This window comes from Cydia amplana, chromosome Z (assembly GCF_948474715.1).
Source record: "Cydia amplana chromosome Z, ilCydAmpl1.1, whole genome shotgun sequence".
NCBI lineage: Eukaryota > Metazoa > Arthropoda > Insecta > Lepidoptera > Tortricidae > Cydia > Cydia amplana.
Window position 1 is genome coordinate 9,873,580 of NC_086096.1, and position 19,477 is coordinate 9,893,056.

A 19,477-nucleotide genomic window follows, 5' to 3' on the forward strand; every position below is an offset into this window, starting at 1 on the left:
AGTACCTATTGTGTCTTTTAACGAAGTTTCAAAAAGTAGTAATATAGAACCCGATACAATCATTAAACCCATTTTTAACCGCCCGGCAGGGTGAATATTGAAATACGCAAAAATTACTTTTTTTTTAAATAATTAATGACTTATAGCTAGTCAACCAAATCTACCCAGTAAAAAAAGGCGCGAAATTCAAATTTTCTATGGGACGATATCCATTCGCGCCTACATTTTTCAAATTTGTCGCCTTGTTCTACTGTCAAGATCTGGTTGACCAAGTATATTTCTAATTTCACAAGAATACTGTTAAAATAGTTTACGTATCTTTTTTTTTTAATAGTGTTTTGTTTCTGGAAACGCGGCGCTATCGGTATACACTTTGTTTCCAGGTGTGTAATTGTTCTAGTCGGGATATGGTGTTTGTGTTTTGTGATTGTGAAGTATAGTATGTGTGTGTGTGTGTGTGTGTGTGTGTGTAGTGAAGAATGAGAATGAGAAATGAAGGAATGAACAGATGAGTGATTTCGTTTTAAGTGCCGTTGAAAGATTTTAAATTGTTAAGGGTGTTACCGCCACAATAGCTCACTGCTTGGTCGACGACGTGGCACTCAAAAAGGCCCACAACACGCAATAGAAGGGGGTTAAAAAGGAAATGATAGAAAAACGTTGCGACAGACAAATGTAACGTGTTGTCAAATTATTAAGCCAACTGCCATGTTTTCCAGCTTATAACAACCGCGGTGTCATTCGAAAACTGATTAAGATTGTTTACCTTATTCTGGCGCAGTATATTCAAGTCCAAATTGTTATGCATGGTGAGGTAGAAACAACGGCATTACAAATTTAGGTTCTCTATTTATGTCCATACTCCGTAGGTATATTTTGTGTGTGGAATCATTAAATTACTCGTTACATTCGCCACGCCTCTCTCTAAAATACTATAAACAGCTAGATATACTACGCCGTAGCATTTGTTCCATACCAGGAACGGTATTAAATAATATTTTAAAATATTAACCGGCTTAATTTGTTATAATATCATCAATAAGTTATTGATCATAATACCATTTTTATTCGCGCATATTATGTTGCGCTATCGTGTAGTCATGCGACAGCAAGCGACTGTCGAGTCAAATTGGGCCCCTGATTGTTCTAATGTTAGTTTCTCGAATTACGCAGTGTCGGGTTACATGTTGTTACAGTTACTTGAGAATTTTCTTGTCATTCCTTGGGCTCTATCGGGGTCAAAGGGTTTTCGGTAATATAACTCTTGTTACTATGTAGTTTGGACTCAATCTTATAAAATTGTTAGGCCTATTTTTTAATTAGATCATACAGCTTTAGCTTTTATTTAGGAAACCGTAAACTATAGTTAGCTACTTTGATGCTTAAAGCTGTGGAATATATTGTAACTATTATGATAGATGGGTATGTTAAGGCCGAAATGTACACTGTTAAACGAGCGCAGCGAACACCATTAAATAGGTTATGATGATTTGTGAATTGTAAAATGGATACCTAGTTCAGCCATGAACTCACTACATCCCAAAAGATACGATAAGATGGCCATATGGCCATATAGCAGTCACGTCACTTTAAGACGGATTTATTAGTCAAATCGATCCTCAGGTAAGTAATTCGATAAAGTTAATATAGCATTATATTATTTCAGTCACTAAGTCAGTACACTATAATTAATGTAGGTAGCTATACAAAATAAATAAATTATATTTCTCACCGAAGGAAGAAATTAATGACGCCAAAACCGGAACCACGATAATCCAGAAAGTATCGCTTTGATCCATCCAGCACCTAGAAAATAACAATCGTATAATACGTTGTTCAACTTGGGCGCGTTTTCATTGTTAATGTTTGTTAGTTATATTTAAATCTGAAGAAAAACAAATCGCAGTGGAAGCGCGCTGGGCACCTTGGTTTGAACTTGAAGAATAACACTTCGTAGGTAGTGGAATTTAAAGGAGGAAAGTAAAGTAAAGTAAAATAATGTTTAACCCTTCGTATGTCACTGATCAGTGGCACTAATTTAAATGCATTGTTTAAATACAATTGCATATTAATAAAGAATCACTTAGTAAAGTTTCAGACAACTATTACCTACTTACAGACAGGCAAAAAGACAGGGAAATAGTTCAATAGGAAAAGTAAGAGTGGCAGGTGAACAAACGTTTTTGCGAATCATTCTGTAACTGAGGGGAGTATTGTATCTTTGTAGCCATTGTTTTCATAATGCCCTTAAAAACAAAGAACAGAAAAGAAGAAGTAGTACGCCGTGAAAGCGGTCTACACCATTAATATTTCAATAAACTCACGAATTTATTTATTTCATCGTTCATCGGCCGTGCACAGGCCGGTTTGAACAGAAGACTCAAACATATTTGGTATTGTATACTACGAGTAAGTGATTAAAATGGCAATTTTATATCTACATAAAAAAACCTGTACCTAATTACAAGCCTTGGGTTGCACTGTCCGAGACGAAGCGGAACAAGTTACAGTTAACCGCTATTATACTTATCACAACGACACGACGTAACATACATTTTTTAAGTTCATCGTCCATCATCTCCCCACAAAAGAAGTAGCAAAGACAATAACGAAAACTGTCTGAAACTGGACCCGATTAATTTTATTTCAATGTCGTCTATAATATATAATTTACCGGATATAAAATAATTCCGAAAATATTTCAACGCACCGGACGAAATTTGCACTTCCAGCCAGCCAGCATATAATTATCTTTTAAATTGATACCTACGCTAAATAAATGAATTGACGTCCTGCCTTGGAGCGTTAAAAAGCATTCGTCATTAAATTAAATTTCATTTTTAATTTGCAATCAATCAAGCCGTCCACGCTTTCGGATTTAATCGATCACTCGCAATCGCAACAGGTCGGTTGGAGAACTAAATCCCGTAATTCTCTAGAAACTGTAGCCGTGAGTTGCCCACAGAACACGTGTGCGTTCCCTTCTTATAGTGGAGTCAGTATAAAGTTTCAGTTACATTAAAAATGCACATACAAATTTGTCTTCGTGGGTGCAGTCTATATTGTTTTTATTACTTTTAGTGTCTACGCGGCCGGGCAATTTAAATAGTTCGGACACTGTATGATTTTATTGCATAAAATATAAGTACTTCGGAGATATTTTGTTGTGTTAGGTTTTTATATTTGTGTTTTTTTTTTTTTTAATTCTAAAGTTGACTGGCTAAAGTAATTCATAAATAAAGATATATTTCTTCAACAACTTTTTTATTTTCTTTAAAAAGGCTCAGGTGTCCGCCACTGGGGGACTTCCCCCTAATCGCGATGCGAGTAAAGAAATACGAAACTTCTCTCTCTTCTAGCTGTTTAATCATCATGTTGGAAATTATTTATTAAATCGAAATAGCTGAGAGCGAATATTGAAAACAAATTCGGTTCATTCGCAAGAGCAAATAGATTCGCAAATGCTAACTCTGCATGCCATTTGCAATGACAAAATGTGTGGCAATGATGTCATCATTAATGTGACATTCGCTCATTTTTAACCGACTTCAATTTCATAGAAGCAGGAGGTTCAGTATTCGGTTTTGGCAATTTTTTTTATGTACGTTCACCGATTACTCCGACTTCCGTAGTCCGATTTGAGTATGTAATTCTTTTTTTGTTTGAAAGGAACTACCTCTCAAGTTGATCCCATATTAATTTGGTTCTGTTCTGATGATGGAATCCATGAGGAATTGAGGGAACTCCTCAATTTTTAAAGGCACGTGTAAAGTAATTTCGGTGTTTTCTAAAGTAACTCGAGCATTTGCTTCGGAAAACCACCAATTTGATGTAGTGCGACTGTAGCCTTACCATAAGTTTGACACTACCCCTGATCAGTAGCCTCTTACCACAATTTTGACATTAACATATTCGCTAACGTCTTCGTAACTTACTTTTTATGCATCTCGGTCGCACTAATATGCCAGTACGACCGAGATGCAAAGAAAGTAAGTTACACACACGGTAGCGAATATATCAATGTCAAACTCGTGGTAAGCTGGTAAGGCTACTGTTCGGGGGTTACGGTTAAGAGTTAAGGGGACGGGGGGGGGGGGGGATTAATGGGTCGGGAAATAGCGGTTGAAGGGTTGCTGGTTCAGGGTCGAGGAGTTCCTGGATCGATGCGGGGTTGATGCCAGGGGTTGATGCGTTGTGAGTGATCGGGGAGACAGGGAGGGGGGACAAAGAGGCAGACAGAATTACTTAAACATTTATAATAGTTATTAGTACAGTTCTAATGGGATTTATAGCCATAACGCTGATTATTTTTCACTGGTATTGTTACTACTTGGCTTGGCACCGACTTCAAACATATCAGTTGGTAACGCATAGACTTCAAAAAGGATAATATTTTATTTCATCCTTTTTGAAGTCGGTTTTCTTTTTTTTGTAAAAAGTTTTTATGTTCTATTCAAGTCGGTGGAAAGTTAGCTTAGACGCCGTCTACAATGTATGTCCTTTAAAAATTACTAAAATTACTGGATGAAAGAATTGTTACAATTGTCATAATTTACTTTTGGGGCGCGTATAACATATATCATTACTTAATAGCTATATCAATCACGTCGTAACAACATTGTCATTGGCTTGGCGGTTTAATTAAACATTCGCCATAGCATAGATATACCCAATATACCTACATAGTACACAATTTTTTGTCACAATATCCGGAGTTGGTATACATCATAGTCTGCTCAGTAAGATTTTATATAATTATACTCACCTTGTGTTATATGGCCAAGAGCTGGAAAAACACTTTGTATAGCATTTTAACCCGAGACGGTATGCACGTGGAACATGAACAAAAGAGCTCGTTAATTACGGTTAATATAAAAGCTTGTAAAAGCGTCCATAGTCCTCATCGACGTCCATTTCTCTTCGTCACCCATTTCTCGAGGCGACAGCGCGCAATTAAAAGAACCCAGTATCCATTAATATCCATTAGGGTGAACAACAACAACAATAACAAAATTTAAACATAAACATTTGGGCATTTTTTAAGGATCCATGGTATCCTTTTCATCTTAGTTATTCCGGTTGCATTCTAAAGGACCTTGAGTCCGTTGATAACCCAGCGCCAGCAGGAATTGGTGTAGGCGTTAGTTTTTACTGTGACCTTCCACCTCAGGAGATATCTAAGTCAATGGTATTTTATGTTTAAGTGGGAAACGGGGCTTAGATTTCAGATAAGTGCTTTAATTTTGTAACTTAAGTTGGTTTTTAATTTATTCACCAATGTTTTAAGATTTATATTGATAATAAAATCCTTTATTGTATCTGGCCGAATTTTTTATTTGCTGCCGCAGCTAAGTACCTACCTACGCTACGCACATTCAACTAAGGAAAACTTATACTTATTTAAACTACAAGAAATACGCTTGGAAAAAACTCGCCAACCAAGCGTGGTAGGTATATGGACAGTCCCTTGAGGATCTTATTTCCGTGACCTGCCGCTATTATTTAAGCCTATCCAAAAAATACTGGACTCATTTCTGTGTTACTTGTTTAATTTATTAACAGGTTCTTATACGAGTAAGTAAGGAAAATGAATACCTCTTATACGCTGGTAATTGCTGATATAGGTAGCTACACTCTCCTTAAAAACAAAGGAATCAGTGTCTGCTTGTAATGGTGTCGATAATATGGTTATATCTAAAAAAACGCATGTTGATGTAAATTATAACATCTATATTTGCAATATCCAATATATATGTTATAATTTACATCAACATGCGTCTGCACAAATTATTATTTACGACTATTGTATAAATAACAGCAATACTTACGCGAATTTGTAATTTTTATTTCGATTTTGTACACGTTTTAATCAATGGCAAATGCCATAAAAAGTCATACGGAAACTAGACCATATTTCCAAGGGCAGACTTCAACCAAAACCCCTTTACCGTTGTAGGTATATAGCTAATTAGGGATCTGAAGAGCAAAATTTTGTTCAGAGGTATAATTTCCATAATCGTTTGTTTCCGTCTAATTTCCTGTCTTAACGCCGCCTCTTAACCTTATGTTTTTGCATTAAGTGGGTAAGGCTTACGAATTGTGTCAGTGAACGGTGTGAAAGATAATTTTTTATAAACGTCTAGAGATGGTGATGATACTGATGACTAAATTTAATGTAAGTTTCTATGGTGGCAAATAGAAACTTGCATTAGCATTTTGATTATGCAAAATCATCTCTTTAAATTATACACCGTGTTGACTTACCGGTCTGTTGCACCGGGTGTGAGGTACCGTGCCGTCGCGTAGGCTGCCACGATCACGAGCGACATCCCCCAACCGAGCGCCACGAACCCGCGCATCGCCACCTCGTCCTTTATGAATACCTGTCGGCCATTTCCAATCACACGTGTAAAAGACAAACCTAACCTGACGATCACGTAGTACAAACAGCAACACTCGTGACTGTCCATCGGTGGACCTTATGCCTCTTGTAATAAGGTTTACGAACTGTAAGTTAACAGCGTTAATAATTTATTGTCTTAAGTCAGTCGGGGTATTACAACCCACGGTGAAGCCTTAAATATTTTTCATATTAAGGTGCAGTAAGTTCAGCCACCAGCACCAAAAGGTGTGCAACAAATTGTACAACTAGATGCAAATTATTAAAAACCACTGGTAGTGTAAGGCCTGAGTGGACGCTCGAGTTGAGCGTGCACGGGGCGGGGCGTGCGGCGTGCATGTTAAACAAATGCAAGCGTATAGGCACAGCCTTAGTGCACGCTGCTCAAATCACTTGTGAGAGTTGTGAGCCCGACGTCCCGTTGCACGCCCCGCCGAACGCTCCGCTCCGAGCGTCCACTCAGGCCTTACACTTAGAAATCAGTGCTAGTATTGGTCAATTTTTATGTTGATTTACAGAATTTTTCTAAACCATCTTACCTATTGACACAAAATCCGGTATATTTAACATATATATTATACGTACCACAACTAGAGCGATGTGCAAATGTAGGCCTTCGCAAAACATCCATAAGTAGCTCGTCACCATGAAGTAATTTGTGACTATGTGGAGTACTTGACACCATTCCTACGATAAAAAGATTTTTAAGCGACAGAACTTACATACTTAAACAAATATTAATAAGAATTGTACCAAAGTGCAGTGTGATAAAAAATTGTGTCTTACCCTACCTGAACTGAAAGTAATTTTACTAAGTAACGGTATGGCATAGACTAGGAATCCTCTAGACTGAGTTTAGAGCAATTATTTCATGAAACCGATGCTGCCAAAAATACGGAGGTGCGGGGGGACGAAGTGAGCGAATCCCGTGCCGTGATTGGTCCGTTCAAAGACACGGACCAATCACGGCACGGGATTGACTCGAAGATGGAGTAAAACTACCGTATAAGTGGCAGAGGGTGTAGCGTTACTATGCTCAGTCTAGAGGATGTCTTGTCTGTGCGGTATGGTGATAGACAAGGTTGAGGCACCTTTGAATGTGCTATGTGTGATCCTACCAATTACTTATTGATACATTTAATAATTACAAAATGTTGTATAGGAAATGTATGTAATAGGTATAGAAGGTCTATCGACATAATTATATCGTACCGTAATTAAAACATTAGAAAATAGGTATTTTAATAAAAAATAACCTCATGGATGTCGGGTGCATGGCTTGGTTGTCCCATTAATGCTTGTTTAGGATTCCGAATTGAAAGTTCCGTTTTGTTGGCTTAAGTGTACATAGATCAATAATTCAATAGTTTTGAATTCCTTACCTCATTGTTCCGGACCACGTCGACTTCGTTGACCACCGTCTTGTACCACACGATCCACAGGATGTTGTTTAGAGCGAAGGACGTGAACAAGTGCATGTGGATACGAATTCTGGTGCACCGGAGTGACCTAAAATGTGCCTCCAATTCGGTTATAACGGGCATCGGAATAAATAACCCGACAAATTTTAACCATAAGTAGAATATAAATATTTTACGGCGTACTTTACGCATAAAAAATACTGGGTTGTCAGATTTTGCTGTTACGCATGTTACCTACATTTCGCACAAAGGATCAAATTAAATTAGTATACAAAATTTGCTGTCAACTGTTAATATTTAATGTCAACATGTTACTTGATCCAGTATGGTAGGCATATCGCATAGGCAAATGAGTGAATTGCAAAGAAAATTACATAATTAAGCGTAGTTAAGAAGCTGTGATTAGCCTTAAGTTAATTGATTAATTTGTGTTACGAAAATTAACCATGTAAATTGTATTGTATTCTAAGTATTTATTGTAATTAATTCATACACATATAAGTCTATAGCATACGTTAATACACTTTCATGCATATAACTTAAATAGAAATGGCTTAATTGTCGTAAAACAATGGAATCAATTAACTTTTGACTAATTACAGATCACAGAACATATTAAAGAGGTTAGAATAGCTATCGCGCACAGTTAGTATCGGAACCGGTGTCGCCGCTCGATCGTCTCCACATTTACTAACACTCGCGCAACGGTAGTAAAAACTAGATACGCCTCCTTTAAACAGATTTGACGTCTGGCTTCTTAATCTGAACGTTATTGTGGCGCAAAAAGGCATGTTTACTTCATTTTCGGTCATGCAGTAGCATGCGAGCGTTTGTTCAAAACCCCGCGGCGACGATGCGGCGATGTATATGCATACAGATTAGTCCCGTTTTTGTCAAAACCCAGTTCTGATGATGGGATCCATGAGGAATCGAGGGAACTCCTCAAATCTTAAAGGCATACATATAGTGATTTTTGTGTTTTTATCAACAAATCAAGCATATACATTCAAAAATGTGACATTTGATGAAGTGGAACTGCTGATGATGATCAGAATGGAACTCTTCAACGACGCATAGTTCACGTTTGGCGATTTGTCCTCTTCGTTATGTTTGTTAAGCAAGTTAAGTTTTTAAGCCACATTTTTGTCAAGCTCGAGTTCTGATGATGGGATCCATGAGGAATCGAGGGAACTCCTCAAATCTTAAAGGCGTGCGTATAGAGATTTTTGTATTTTCATCAAAAATCAAGCATTTTTATTAAAAAACTGTCGCATTTGATGAAGTGGAACTGCTGATGATGATCAGAACAGAACTCTTCAACGATCCATAGTTCACGTTTGGCGATTAGTCCTCTTCGTTATGTTTGTTAAGCAAGTTTAGTTTTAAGCCACATTTCTGTCAAGCTCGAGTTCTGATGATGGGATCCATAAGGAATCGAGGGAACTCCACAAATCTTAAAGGCACACATATAGTGATTGTTGTGTTTTTATCAACAAATCAAGCATATACATTCAAAAAAGTAACATTTGAGGAAGTGTAACTGCTGATGATGACCAGAACGAAACTCTTTAACGACGCATAGCTCGCGTTTGGAGATTTTTCCTCTTCGTTATGTTTGTTAAGCAAGATAGATTTTTAAGCCATATTTATGTCAAGCTCAAGTTCTGAACATGGCATCCATGAGAAATCGAGGGAACTCCTCAAATCTTAAAGGCACACGTAAAGAATTTTCTGTATTTTCATCATAAAATAAAGCATTAACATTAAAAACTGTCGCATTTGATGAACTGGAACTGCTGATGATGATCAGAACAGAACTCTTCAACAACGCATAGTACACGTTTGGTGATTTCGAATTTCTACTTTGACTTGGGACCCGGACTCGGATCCGGATCGTGTTCGGACCCGGACCCGGACCTGGACTCGGACTCGGACCTGGACTCAGACCCGGACTCGGACCCGGACTCGGACCCGGACTCGGACTCAGACCCGGACCTTGACCCGGAAAACCACTATGATACCTAAACTAAATAAACCACTATGATTACCTACCATAAAATGTAGGTATAAAGTATGATGAGGCCAAACCCCTCCCGCTCAAACCCCTGTACACCAGTGGCGGTACTTCCATACAAGCCCAAAAGCCGGGCTTGCCTTAGTTGCCTTACCGAAATTATGTAGTGATAAGATCAATATAGATTATTTAAAAACCGCGCGCCAAAAGAACCCGTATTAACATCGTATTATTAAATTCAAGCCACAGCTCTCCGACCGCGGCGCGTGTTGTAAATTTTTGCCGTGGCGCCACTTCCGCGCGAAAGAAATAAGTCGCAGGTTATGCTCGCTATCCTGCTCGCACTCGTCGGCTTGCAACCGGGCTTGCTTTTTCGTCCCGCTCTTAGGTGCTCCAGCCTACAAACCGCCCTATAATGAATGTAACAATTTGTTGGTACATATCAGGGATGTTGCGAACATCCGCATCCGCATCCGCAACCGCGGAACATCCGCGTTATTTTCAACATCCGCATCCGCATCCGCATCCGCATAAAATCGATGCGGAGCTTATGCGGATGCGGATGTTGAACAAGTCGGTACAGGAACGTCTTAGCGGCGGCGTAAGTGCTAGGTAATTTCGTCATTACCTATAACGAAATCGTCTAGATCCAGAAAAGTCGGCGAAGTTACTGTTTATTAAATATAACGCACCTATATTCTTGCTCAAATACTAAACGTTTGGTTTTTTTAATAAAAAAATACTAAAAATGTAATATTTGACGTTTTCTAAGTACCTAATCTTGACATCCGCATCCGCATCCGCATCCGCGGATGTGAGCCTTTAAAAATCCGCATCCGCATCCGCATCCGCGGATGTCAAAAAATCTGCATCCGCAACATCCCTGGTACATATAGCACTTTTGTACGGCGATTTAAGCCTGGCTTTTGGTGTGAAGTTAGCTGCATAAGTTTGCACGAGCGCGAGTTGATGCGGGTTGACTTCAAGTGTATTATTACTTAAAGTCTATTTTTTTATTCGGTAGACTGAAATGACAGTTAATAGTATGAAATGACATTTCATGTCCATACTATTAACTGTCATTTCAGTCTACCGAATAAAAAAATAGACTTTAGTCAAAACAAAAGTTGAATTAGTGAATGTGGATTTGTTCGTTTGTTGTGGCGTTTATAAGTATTGCAATAGTGCCCTGGCTTCTCCATTATCGGACGAGGCCAGAGCACTCTTCAAGCTAGTCAATATAGGCCTTAGTAATCGTAAATGAGGGTGATTGTATGTTGATTATATGGAGCGACATAATCGCTAAGCGATAAAGCTCTTCAATAAAGATAAAAAAAAAAAAAAAAAAAGTATCTAATTCGTTAACAATGGATGAAGTTGTTGCTTGTGACGGTATGAAATGCGTCCACGTATTACTCAACGAAGGCAAGGTAAAGTCGTTAAATTAATTTCGTGGATAAATTCTATCTAGTTATCTAGTAATAGTATGCCGTATGCCCTTAGTGCGTTATGATTAGCTCGCCTCGATACGCTAGCAGAATGCATTTGAGTCCGAAGAGTGAAGATTGGACAGTTATTACGAAAACATATCTTTCGGCTTGCCTTACTCCAAAACCCTAGGCACGCCACTGCCGTACACCGCACCGCATGCGCCGTTAAGTGGGTTAGGTTAGGTTTGAACTGCTATCCTCACAGAACCGAACAAAAGTGGGTTAGGTTAGGTTAGAACTGCGAGCCTTACAGAAACGAAATGCTACTAGAAAAGTGGGTGGTTTTACCTCCTTTTCTACATAGCGCACCATCTACAATAATCTTTCACCGGGCCGCATAGAAGTCGGTTTTTTTTTCTTAAAAATTATTAATATCTTTCTACTGCCGTAATGTTTACGACGAAAATCCAAAGTGTTGTTTTTTGTGTAATTATCATGTGGCCAAACACATAAATCAAATGAGTAAAATAATTATTAAACGTTTACCACAAACGAAAATTCTATGTTAAACAAAAATAAGTGGTTAATGTTAATTACCTACCTATTTAAAGGACGCTTAAAACAAGCGATGCACCTACCTACTCAAGTAAATTTATAATAATGAAATTATCTACATACAGAACTTCAAAGAGACTAAGTGAGATTGTTTCAGCGAGCGGGCAAGCGAGCGATATCCAGTTAATTGTAAGAAAGCCCTATGTGTTAGGAATTTCTTTGCTTTTACTCCCATATAAATTAGGTGCCGTAGTCGCATACGGTATCGCCTTTTCCTTTGCAAAAGAAAATGCGTTAACAAAATCCAATATGGAACCGCAAAGCGAAGGAAAACAATTTGTAGTAAGTACCTATATGAGCCTCACAAAATAATGTGAGTGTATACATACCTACTATACACACACTGTATGTATACCAAATGAAATACTTTTTACTACATTATTTCTATTTTTTTCTATATTATTAGAACCTATTTTTAAGTGGTAGGTTATTATATTAATTAGATCAAGTTTTATCTATTCTATCACTGTAAAATCTTATAGCGATGTAAGGTTGTCTGGAAGAGATCGCTCTTTAGCGATAAGACCGCCTGTTGTCTGCCTCTACATTTAATCAAATTGTTCTTTTCTTTTGTATCTTTTTACTGAGGTGTGCCAATAAAGAGTATTCTATCTATCTATCTAGATATACCTACATAAAAGACAAGCAAACTAGAAATAACTAAGCCAATTTTAAAGCTAATTTCACGCTCAATTTCAAGCTAAACCCACGTAAATATTGTTTTATAATTATCTCATGTTTTGCCTTTAGTTTGTATTTTGTAATCATGCGTTATGATCTTAAATATGTACCATACTTTTCGCGGCTGCACATTATATTTTTAGGTTGTCTTACCGGAAATAGAAGAAGATGATTAGCGAGAGTATGAGAGCGGCGACGGAGAGCGAGTACCCCGCCACATACACGTCGTTGACGATGGTCCGGAACTGCGAACATACTCGTGACGTGAAAGGGCTGCTTACGTACAGTATAAGACCGTTGTATTTTATAAGAAGGGTCAAAAAAGGCGAGTGGCGTGGGTTACTACGCCTGCGGCTCCGGCCCAGCTTAAGGAATACGCCACAGAGTTAGTAACCTAACTACAACAGGCACGTCACGTCTGTCTAAAGACAATACTACCTACTTATAACGCGCTACGTACGGTATATTTTAATATTTATCTCCTAGAAATTCATCACCCCAAGACGAATCCGGTTGAAGTTTTCATTGGTATTGTCAAAGCGCGAAATACTACCTAATCCTAATAGGTTAAATTGTATCGATTTGAGTTAGGTCTTGCACGTAATGGTAGTCGTTCGTTACTTAATCATTAATGACTTATTGGCTTGATGTTTACTTATTAACTTACGGGCTGGCTGGAACAGAATACGTTAATAGTGAGCGCGTTGCGCATTTCATCGTGCCGGGAAAACACGACGGCGGCGAGAAGCGCTGGTGGCCTAGCGGTAAGAGCGTGCAACTTGCAATCCGGAGGTCGCGGGTTCGAACCCTGGCTCGTACCAATGAGTTTTTCGGAACTTATGTACGAAATATCATTTGATATTTACCAGTCCCTTTTCGGTGAAGGAAAACATCGTGAGGAAACCGGACTAATCCCAATACGGGTCTAGTTTACCCTCTGGGTTGGAAGGTCAGATGGCAGTCGCTTTCGTAAAATCTAGTGCCCACGCCAATTACTGGGATTAGTTGCCAAGCGGACCCCAGGCTCCCATGAGCCGTGGCAAAATGCCGGGACAACGCGAGGAAGATGGATGGAAAACACGGCGAGAAAATGAATAATTCTGTACCAGGGAGGGATGTCGCTATATAAGATGTTTTTACAATTTGTGCCTTGCAAGTTTGTAAAGCACTTCACTCTGTAAATTGTCAAATCATCTCCTTTTCAAACATATTGTAGGTATCTTTAGGAGTTTAGATAAAGGCTACTATAAGAGACGATAAAAGTGCGATCGCTATACCAATACCGGCAATTTTCTCAAATACTTATTATAGGATATTATTCAACCATTGGTACCGCATCGTAACAAGTATTGCTATCAACACTATTTTTATCCCAAAAAAGAGATGAAACGGGGGCATGTTTATGTTGGTAAATACGAGGTGGGAAAGGGATAGCTGATAAGCTCTACACAGATGGAGCAAATAATTAATAGATTAAATGAATAAGTACTTACATCTAAGTCTTCCAGGTCGACACAAGTATTGTAATTCGTCCACGGTTTTTTATCTTCCGGACGCATGTACCATGTACCATTATCTGTGCATCTACAAAAACGATATCGTGTTTAATATGATCAGCAAAATCAACCTGATGGTCAAATTGACAGGTTGAATTACCTTATGGCTGGAATATTTAATTACCTAATAATATCTGGGAGACCGAGATTTCCTCATAATATATTAAAACTCAAAAATGAACGTTTTTCCAGAGATAAGACCTAGCTCGATAGATTTTTCACCCCCGAAATATATAAATATACAAGAATTGCTCGTTTAAAGGTATAAGATAATGAATAGCAGCATTAAGTATAGCAGTATTCAGATACTGCTATACTTAATGATGAAGATTACTCAAGTCCTAACCTAATCTAAGTGAATGTAGGTAGTACCTGCCTGAGGTAGTGTAGGCAGTGGCCATAATTATCTGACATTTCGAACGGGTTCAAACCTTGCTTGTAAGATTTGTATTCTTAAATCTTAACTGTAAGATTTATATTAATAAAAACATGCACATCGGACCCTGTTTTTTGTCTGGCGATTTTTTGGTTCTATTCTTATCCTATTTGTTTTCTTTCGTAATGGTGAGAGGTATTGAATACAAAGGTAAGCTGTGCTACAAATACACATATCCTCAACAATAATGGACATTCAGTGAACGACGCCTAATAAAAGAGACGTACTTAAACTCGTGTTATTGTGTCCTTGCCGTCTTGGGATGAGATATGTCTATCTCAACATGTTTTACGGTTCTCAAGTAAGGTCAAAAAGATATAAGACTGCACCAACGACACTTGACGTACTGATCAACGTTATATAGGAGAAAAAAAGTGTCCCAAAGTTTTTATTTCCATTCCGTCACCATGTTTCATGGACTTTGTATGGCGGTCGCGGAATGGAAAGACCGAAAAATGTATGGAAATTTTGGGACACTTTTTTTCTCCTATTAGGATAGAAAGAGCTCGTGATTCTGAGTAGAAATAACATAAAAAATCCCAAATTTGAAAAAAAAGTGTAGGGGACAACTTAAAAAAAAAACGCCCTAATCAGCGGTGAACTATCAAACTTCTCTTACAAAAAATTTTAGAGAACATTTTAACGATGATAGATGGTTTGGCGCAATTGACCGTAACTGCCGTACCTAAGTCGACTGTGTAGGTCTAATAAAACTGAACAATTAAATTACAATTCACGATATCCAGAAGTTTGTCCAAAGTTATGTTTTCTTGTTTTGTCGTTTTGCGATCCTGTTCTCATGCAGAACCGTTCATTTTGAGATCCAGTTGTTTAGATACCGGCCCATGCCTAGAGATAATACTCGTAGGTACCGAATAACTTATTCTACATCATCAAAGGTGCAACAAGTAGTATAATAAAGGTCGTATAAAAAAAATATGGAGCGCAATCTGTCTAGATTCCAACGTATACTTACTTTGAGCAATGATTTATATATTACTCAGAGTTACGTTTGCCAGATATTCTGTTTGTGAAAACCTAGAGAAATTATAGCGGCGGATGTTTGCAATTCATTTCATCTTACCTAAATAAAATCGAACAAGTTTGGTTTAGTTTATATTTTAAACGTTAACACCATTTTTATTAATCAATGTAATCATTTAAAAAGATATCAAAAATATTTCCATTAATAGAGTTATTGCATGACTTGCCCAAAACTCTTCTAGCATATTTAATAGATAAAATAATTTGTGCTGAATTATTTTTACGATAGTGAAATGATTGTGCAATAGTTTAAAAAAATACTTAAGGTAGGTACCTCTTAAACACGAAGCGTCTGGGGTCGAACCCGATGACAAATTCTGGACAGCGTTGTTTTGCGACTGCCGACGCCGGTGTCGGGTCCCAGCAGGCAAATCCGTCAAACATCGCCGGACACCAGGGACCCCCATCTAATGGCCAGTCAAATCCGTTTAACTGATAGATACGTCACGTTAGTCTGAACCGAGTGTGACCCGAGCCCGACTCAATTACAAAAAAAAGGTCAATTAAAAGCCTCTTATTTCCAAGGTTTATTTTAACAATAAGTTTTCTTTTAAGATGACATTAGTTAATTGGAATTGGGCATTGGAACCATTACAGCCTTTAAAAAAACATGTTACTTTGTCAAATCCTACTGTTGATCACATGCCCGTCCTCGAACTCAACGCTTAGCTGTATAAACGTTGCTGTCATTTATGCAATGGAATTAAATTTTACAGTGTAGGTTAGATACCTACGGATCTTTTGTTTGATCTCGTAATGATATTACTAGCTGGAGCGCGCATTTCAGTTCCGGGTCGCCTGGGGCCAGGCACTCGTGTCTTTTACAGACTTATTCGACAGGTCTCATTTGGCCTGGGTACCGTACCGATTTACATTACTATGGAAATTGTTAAACTGATCGACATCGGTCGTAGACATAGGATTGAGAAAGTAATATCCATATTATTATTTGTGTTGGGTGTACACCAAAGACCTTTTAAAAGTTAAGTTTTAAGCAATAATAATATTCAAATGTTAAATATTTACATTTACATCCTTTGTTGATCAATGAAAAAAAAAAACGAGTCAGTGGGACTTGTTTTTAGATGGTTACGAGTGTAACCATAGCAAAATTTTTATTTTTCTTAAGTTACCGAGTGTTATCGGCACAACAGAGTGATATGGAGCTATTGTTAGAATGAGATGGGACAACGTAAGCAAAGTTGTTTAAAGGGCCGTCCACATTCATTTAGGAATCACAGCGCGAAGCGTGAACGCGAAGTGTGGCGTCGATTTCGCATATTGTTCAATGTTCCCGCCTTCGCGCCGTTTCTCCGTTTTTTGTCGGGGATTTTATCCCGCGTGATAAGAGGCGCGAAGCGCAAATTTGCATGACTCCATATTAATATTACACATTATTTTGACTCATCTGTGGCAAGATAAACTTTCAACCTGACAGTGACAATGCATGCTTATTTGACGTATGATTGGGCATGAAACCGTAATGTGATCTGTAATCATTGTCTCTAACGCATGATTGGAAACTAATTTTAAATGAAACTAAAGTACATACTTAAACAATAACATTTTACTAAAAAGTAAAAGTTAAATTCAACAATAACGCGCCGTAGGTATGATTTTTTTGTGCTAGGGTGACTAACCTTGTTCAATCTCCGATGTCGAAGTAAATATCGTACTGTGATTGACATTTCCAAAATAGCACTCTTTTACGAGTTTCGTAATCCACTGTAGTTTGGGATCCCCGCTGTCAATGGTTCGATTAGAACTTTGCATTTTCAATTTTTGGATATTCCCATTGTAGTGATTCGTTCAATACGGGAATGTTCAATTTGCTCACGCCACCGCCGGCTGTGACATCTGTAACAAAAGATTGTGATAACTTGTTATCGCGGTTCAGTCAAATGTTTTCAGTAAACATTGGTACCATCCAACTTATGATAGCTATATATTTATAGCCACTCATTCATAAAAATACGCTGATATGAATTGTGTGACACATACGATGTAGCTATGCTCTAGTGGAAATATGTCTCATAGCAAGTGACAATTTCTTTTAAACATTTTAAATGTTATCTATCTTTAAAGTCTATTTATTCTTTCCGTAGACTAAAATGACAACCACAAATGTCAAACGTACAAATAATGTGGCCAGTTTAAAACAAACAGTGATGATCTTTGATTTCGGTTTTTGAATAACCGATAAATAATAAATTAAATTTAGATTCAAAATAAACAAAAAAGAACTCTAAATGGTTCCTTTATAAAACAGGTCACGAAAAGTACAAAGTAAGGTTCTCATTTAAATAAAACTTAGTATACGTAGAGAAATAGGATGAGTAACTTGGTGAATTATGAGCTATATGATATGTAGCTTCGATGTGACTGTTAATCTTACAATAAAATCGCTTTAAAATATTAGAAATATTGTGTATAGACCTGGATACAAAATTTCTAAATGCCTCAAAATGATGGCATTTTTACCTACGCTATTTCATATTTTTAATACCTCTCCTAGTGTCCCCTTTTAGCACGTCACGGGTCATCCATTCATTGTGTTACAGACACTTCATCAACAAATATAAGTACCTCCCAATAGTTTATTTTCGGTTAGTACCGGTTGTAGCACATCACTATTTATAAGACGTAAAAAACTAGCAACACATGAAATGTCATTTTAGTCTACGGAAAGAATAAATAGACTTTAGTGCTATTAAGCTTTTAATTTTGAAGATGTGTCACGGTGTGTTAAATTATATTTATGTTGCACATAATCAGGTGTGTCCAAAACGGACATTGTTTTTAAAATCTGTACCCCCGGAAACTTCTGAAACTAACACCATGACGACTTTTACATAAAAGTTCACATAGTCACTCGCGAACAAACTCAAAAATCTACATAAATAGGTAAATAATTAAATACCGTCAACTGCTGATCTGCGAATTACATTTATAGTTTTTAATAGAGCAACACGTACAGGTGTTTACGACAAGTGATTTATCCCAGAGGTACGAGTTACGCCGTACTATTATATTCTCTATTTGTTATTCCTAATTAATGAAATAGGTATGCATGTTGGCATGTTGAATAGCCTCGTTGAAATCTCTTAAGATAATAATGTTATATAGCTAATTACAAAGCCGGATTTCATTCTTTACGGCTTTTTGAATTATGCACTTATGGCCTTTTCCCCTGGCAGCAGGACGATTTTACGATTTTTCAATTCCTGAGTTTCTACTTCGACAGCCTAGGTGTCGGGTGTACGGAAAAACATTACCAAACCAAATACCTATTAGGAACTCGCACTCTCACTAAACAGGCTGTTAATCATTTACATGTATGGTCAGCTTCAAACGAGTCTTAACATTCTGAAAAGTGTATTACCCATTAGCCACTCTCCATTAGGCTACATTTAGCTGAAAATAAACAATCCACGGCACTGTGTGATTGTTTGTGGTTTTTGGTTGGCTGGTCCCGGTTTTCTGTCTGTGTTTACCCCAACTACGGACACTTTAATATTATACACATCTGCAGTCTGTGTATACGAAAGTAACAGATCTGAAGAAGATGATAATAAAAATCTATGACAGCCATCGTAAATCCCGACGCGCAGTTTATATTGAAAAATGAAAAGCGTTAGAGGCGGCTCGTCGCTAGGCCGCCCGCGTAAACATTCCCACTCAAGTACAAATGGGAAGCGTCTAAGATACTCGTAAGTAGTTACACAAAGCAACTGATTACCTTCTGTATAAACTGGGTATAAAGGATAACCAACTGACTTCACCAACTATGTATATTTAATTGAGACGCTCTCGCGCTTAGTCCAACAAAAGGATTTAGCGGAAGCTTTCACGACAGCCTTAATAATAATTTCCACACACA

The 19,477-nt window shown here is 37.7% G+C and overlaps 1 protein-coding gene across 1 annotated transcript in view; it reads right to left on the reverse strand.

Moving 5' to 3' along the window:
- LOC134661066 (calcitonin gene-related peptide type 1 receptor-like) overlaps positions 1–17,582 on the reverse strand; it is a 29,369-nt gene extending 11,787 nt beyond the window's left edge. The window contains exons 1-8 of the mRNA XM_063516965.1: positions 17,238–17,582; positions 15,872–16,004; positions 14,055–14,145; positions 12,715–12,806; positions 7,783–7,909; positions 6,986–7,087; positions 6,265–6,383; positions 1,733–1,806 (exon numbers count right to left, since the gene is read on the reverse strand). Coding sequence (XP_063373035.1) covers positions 1,733–1,806; positions 6,265–6,383; positions 6,986–7,087; positions 7,783–7,909; positions 12,715–12,806; positions 14,055–14,145; positions 15,872–16,004; positions 17,238–17,370 — 871 coding nt within the window. The 5' untranslated portion in view covers positions 17,371–17,582. The remainder of the gene's footprint in view (positions 1–1,732; positions 1,807–6,264; positions 6,384–6,985; positions 7,088–7,782; positions 7,910–12,714; positions 12,807–14,054; positions 14,146–15,871; positions 16,005–17,237) is intronic.
- Between the last annotated feature and the right edge of the window lie 1,895 nt (positions 17,583–19,477).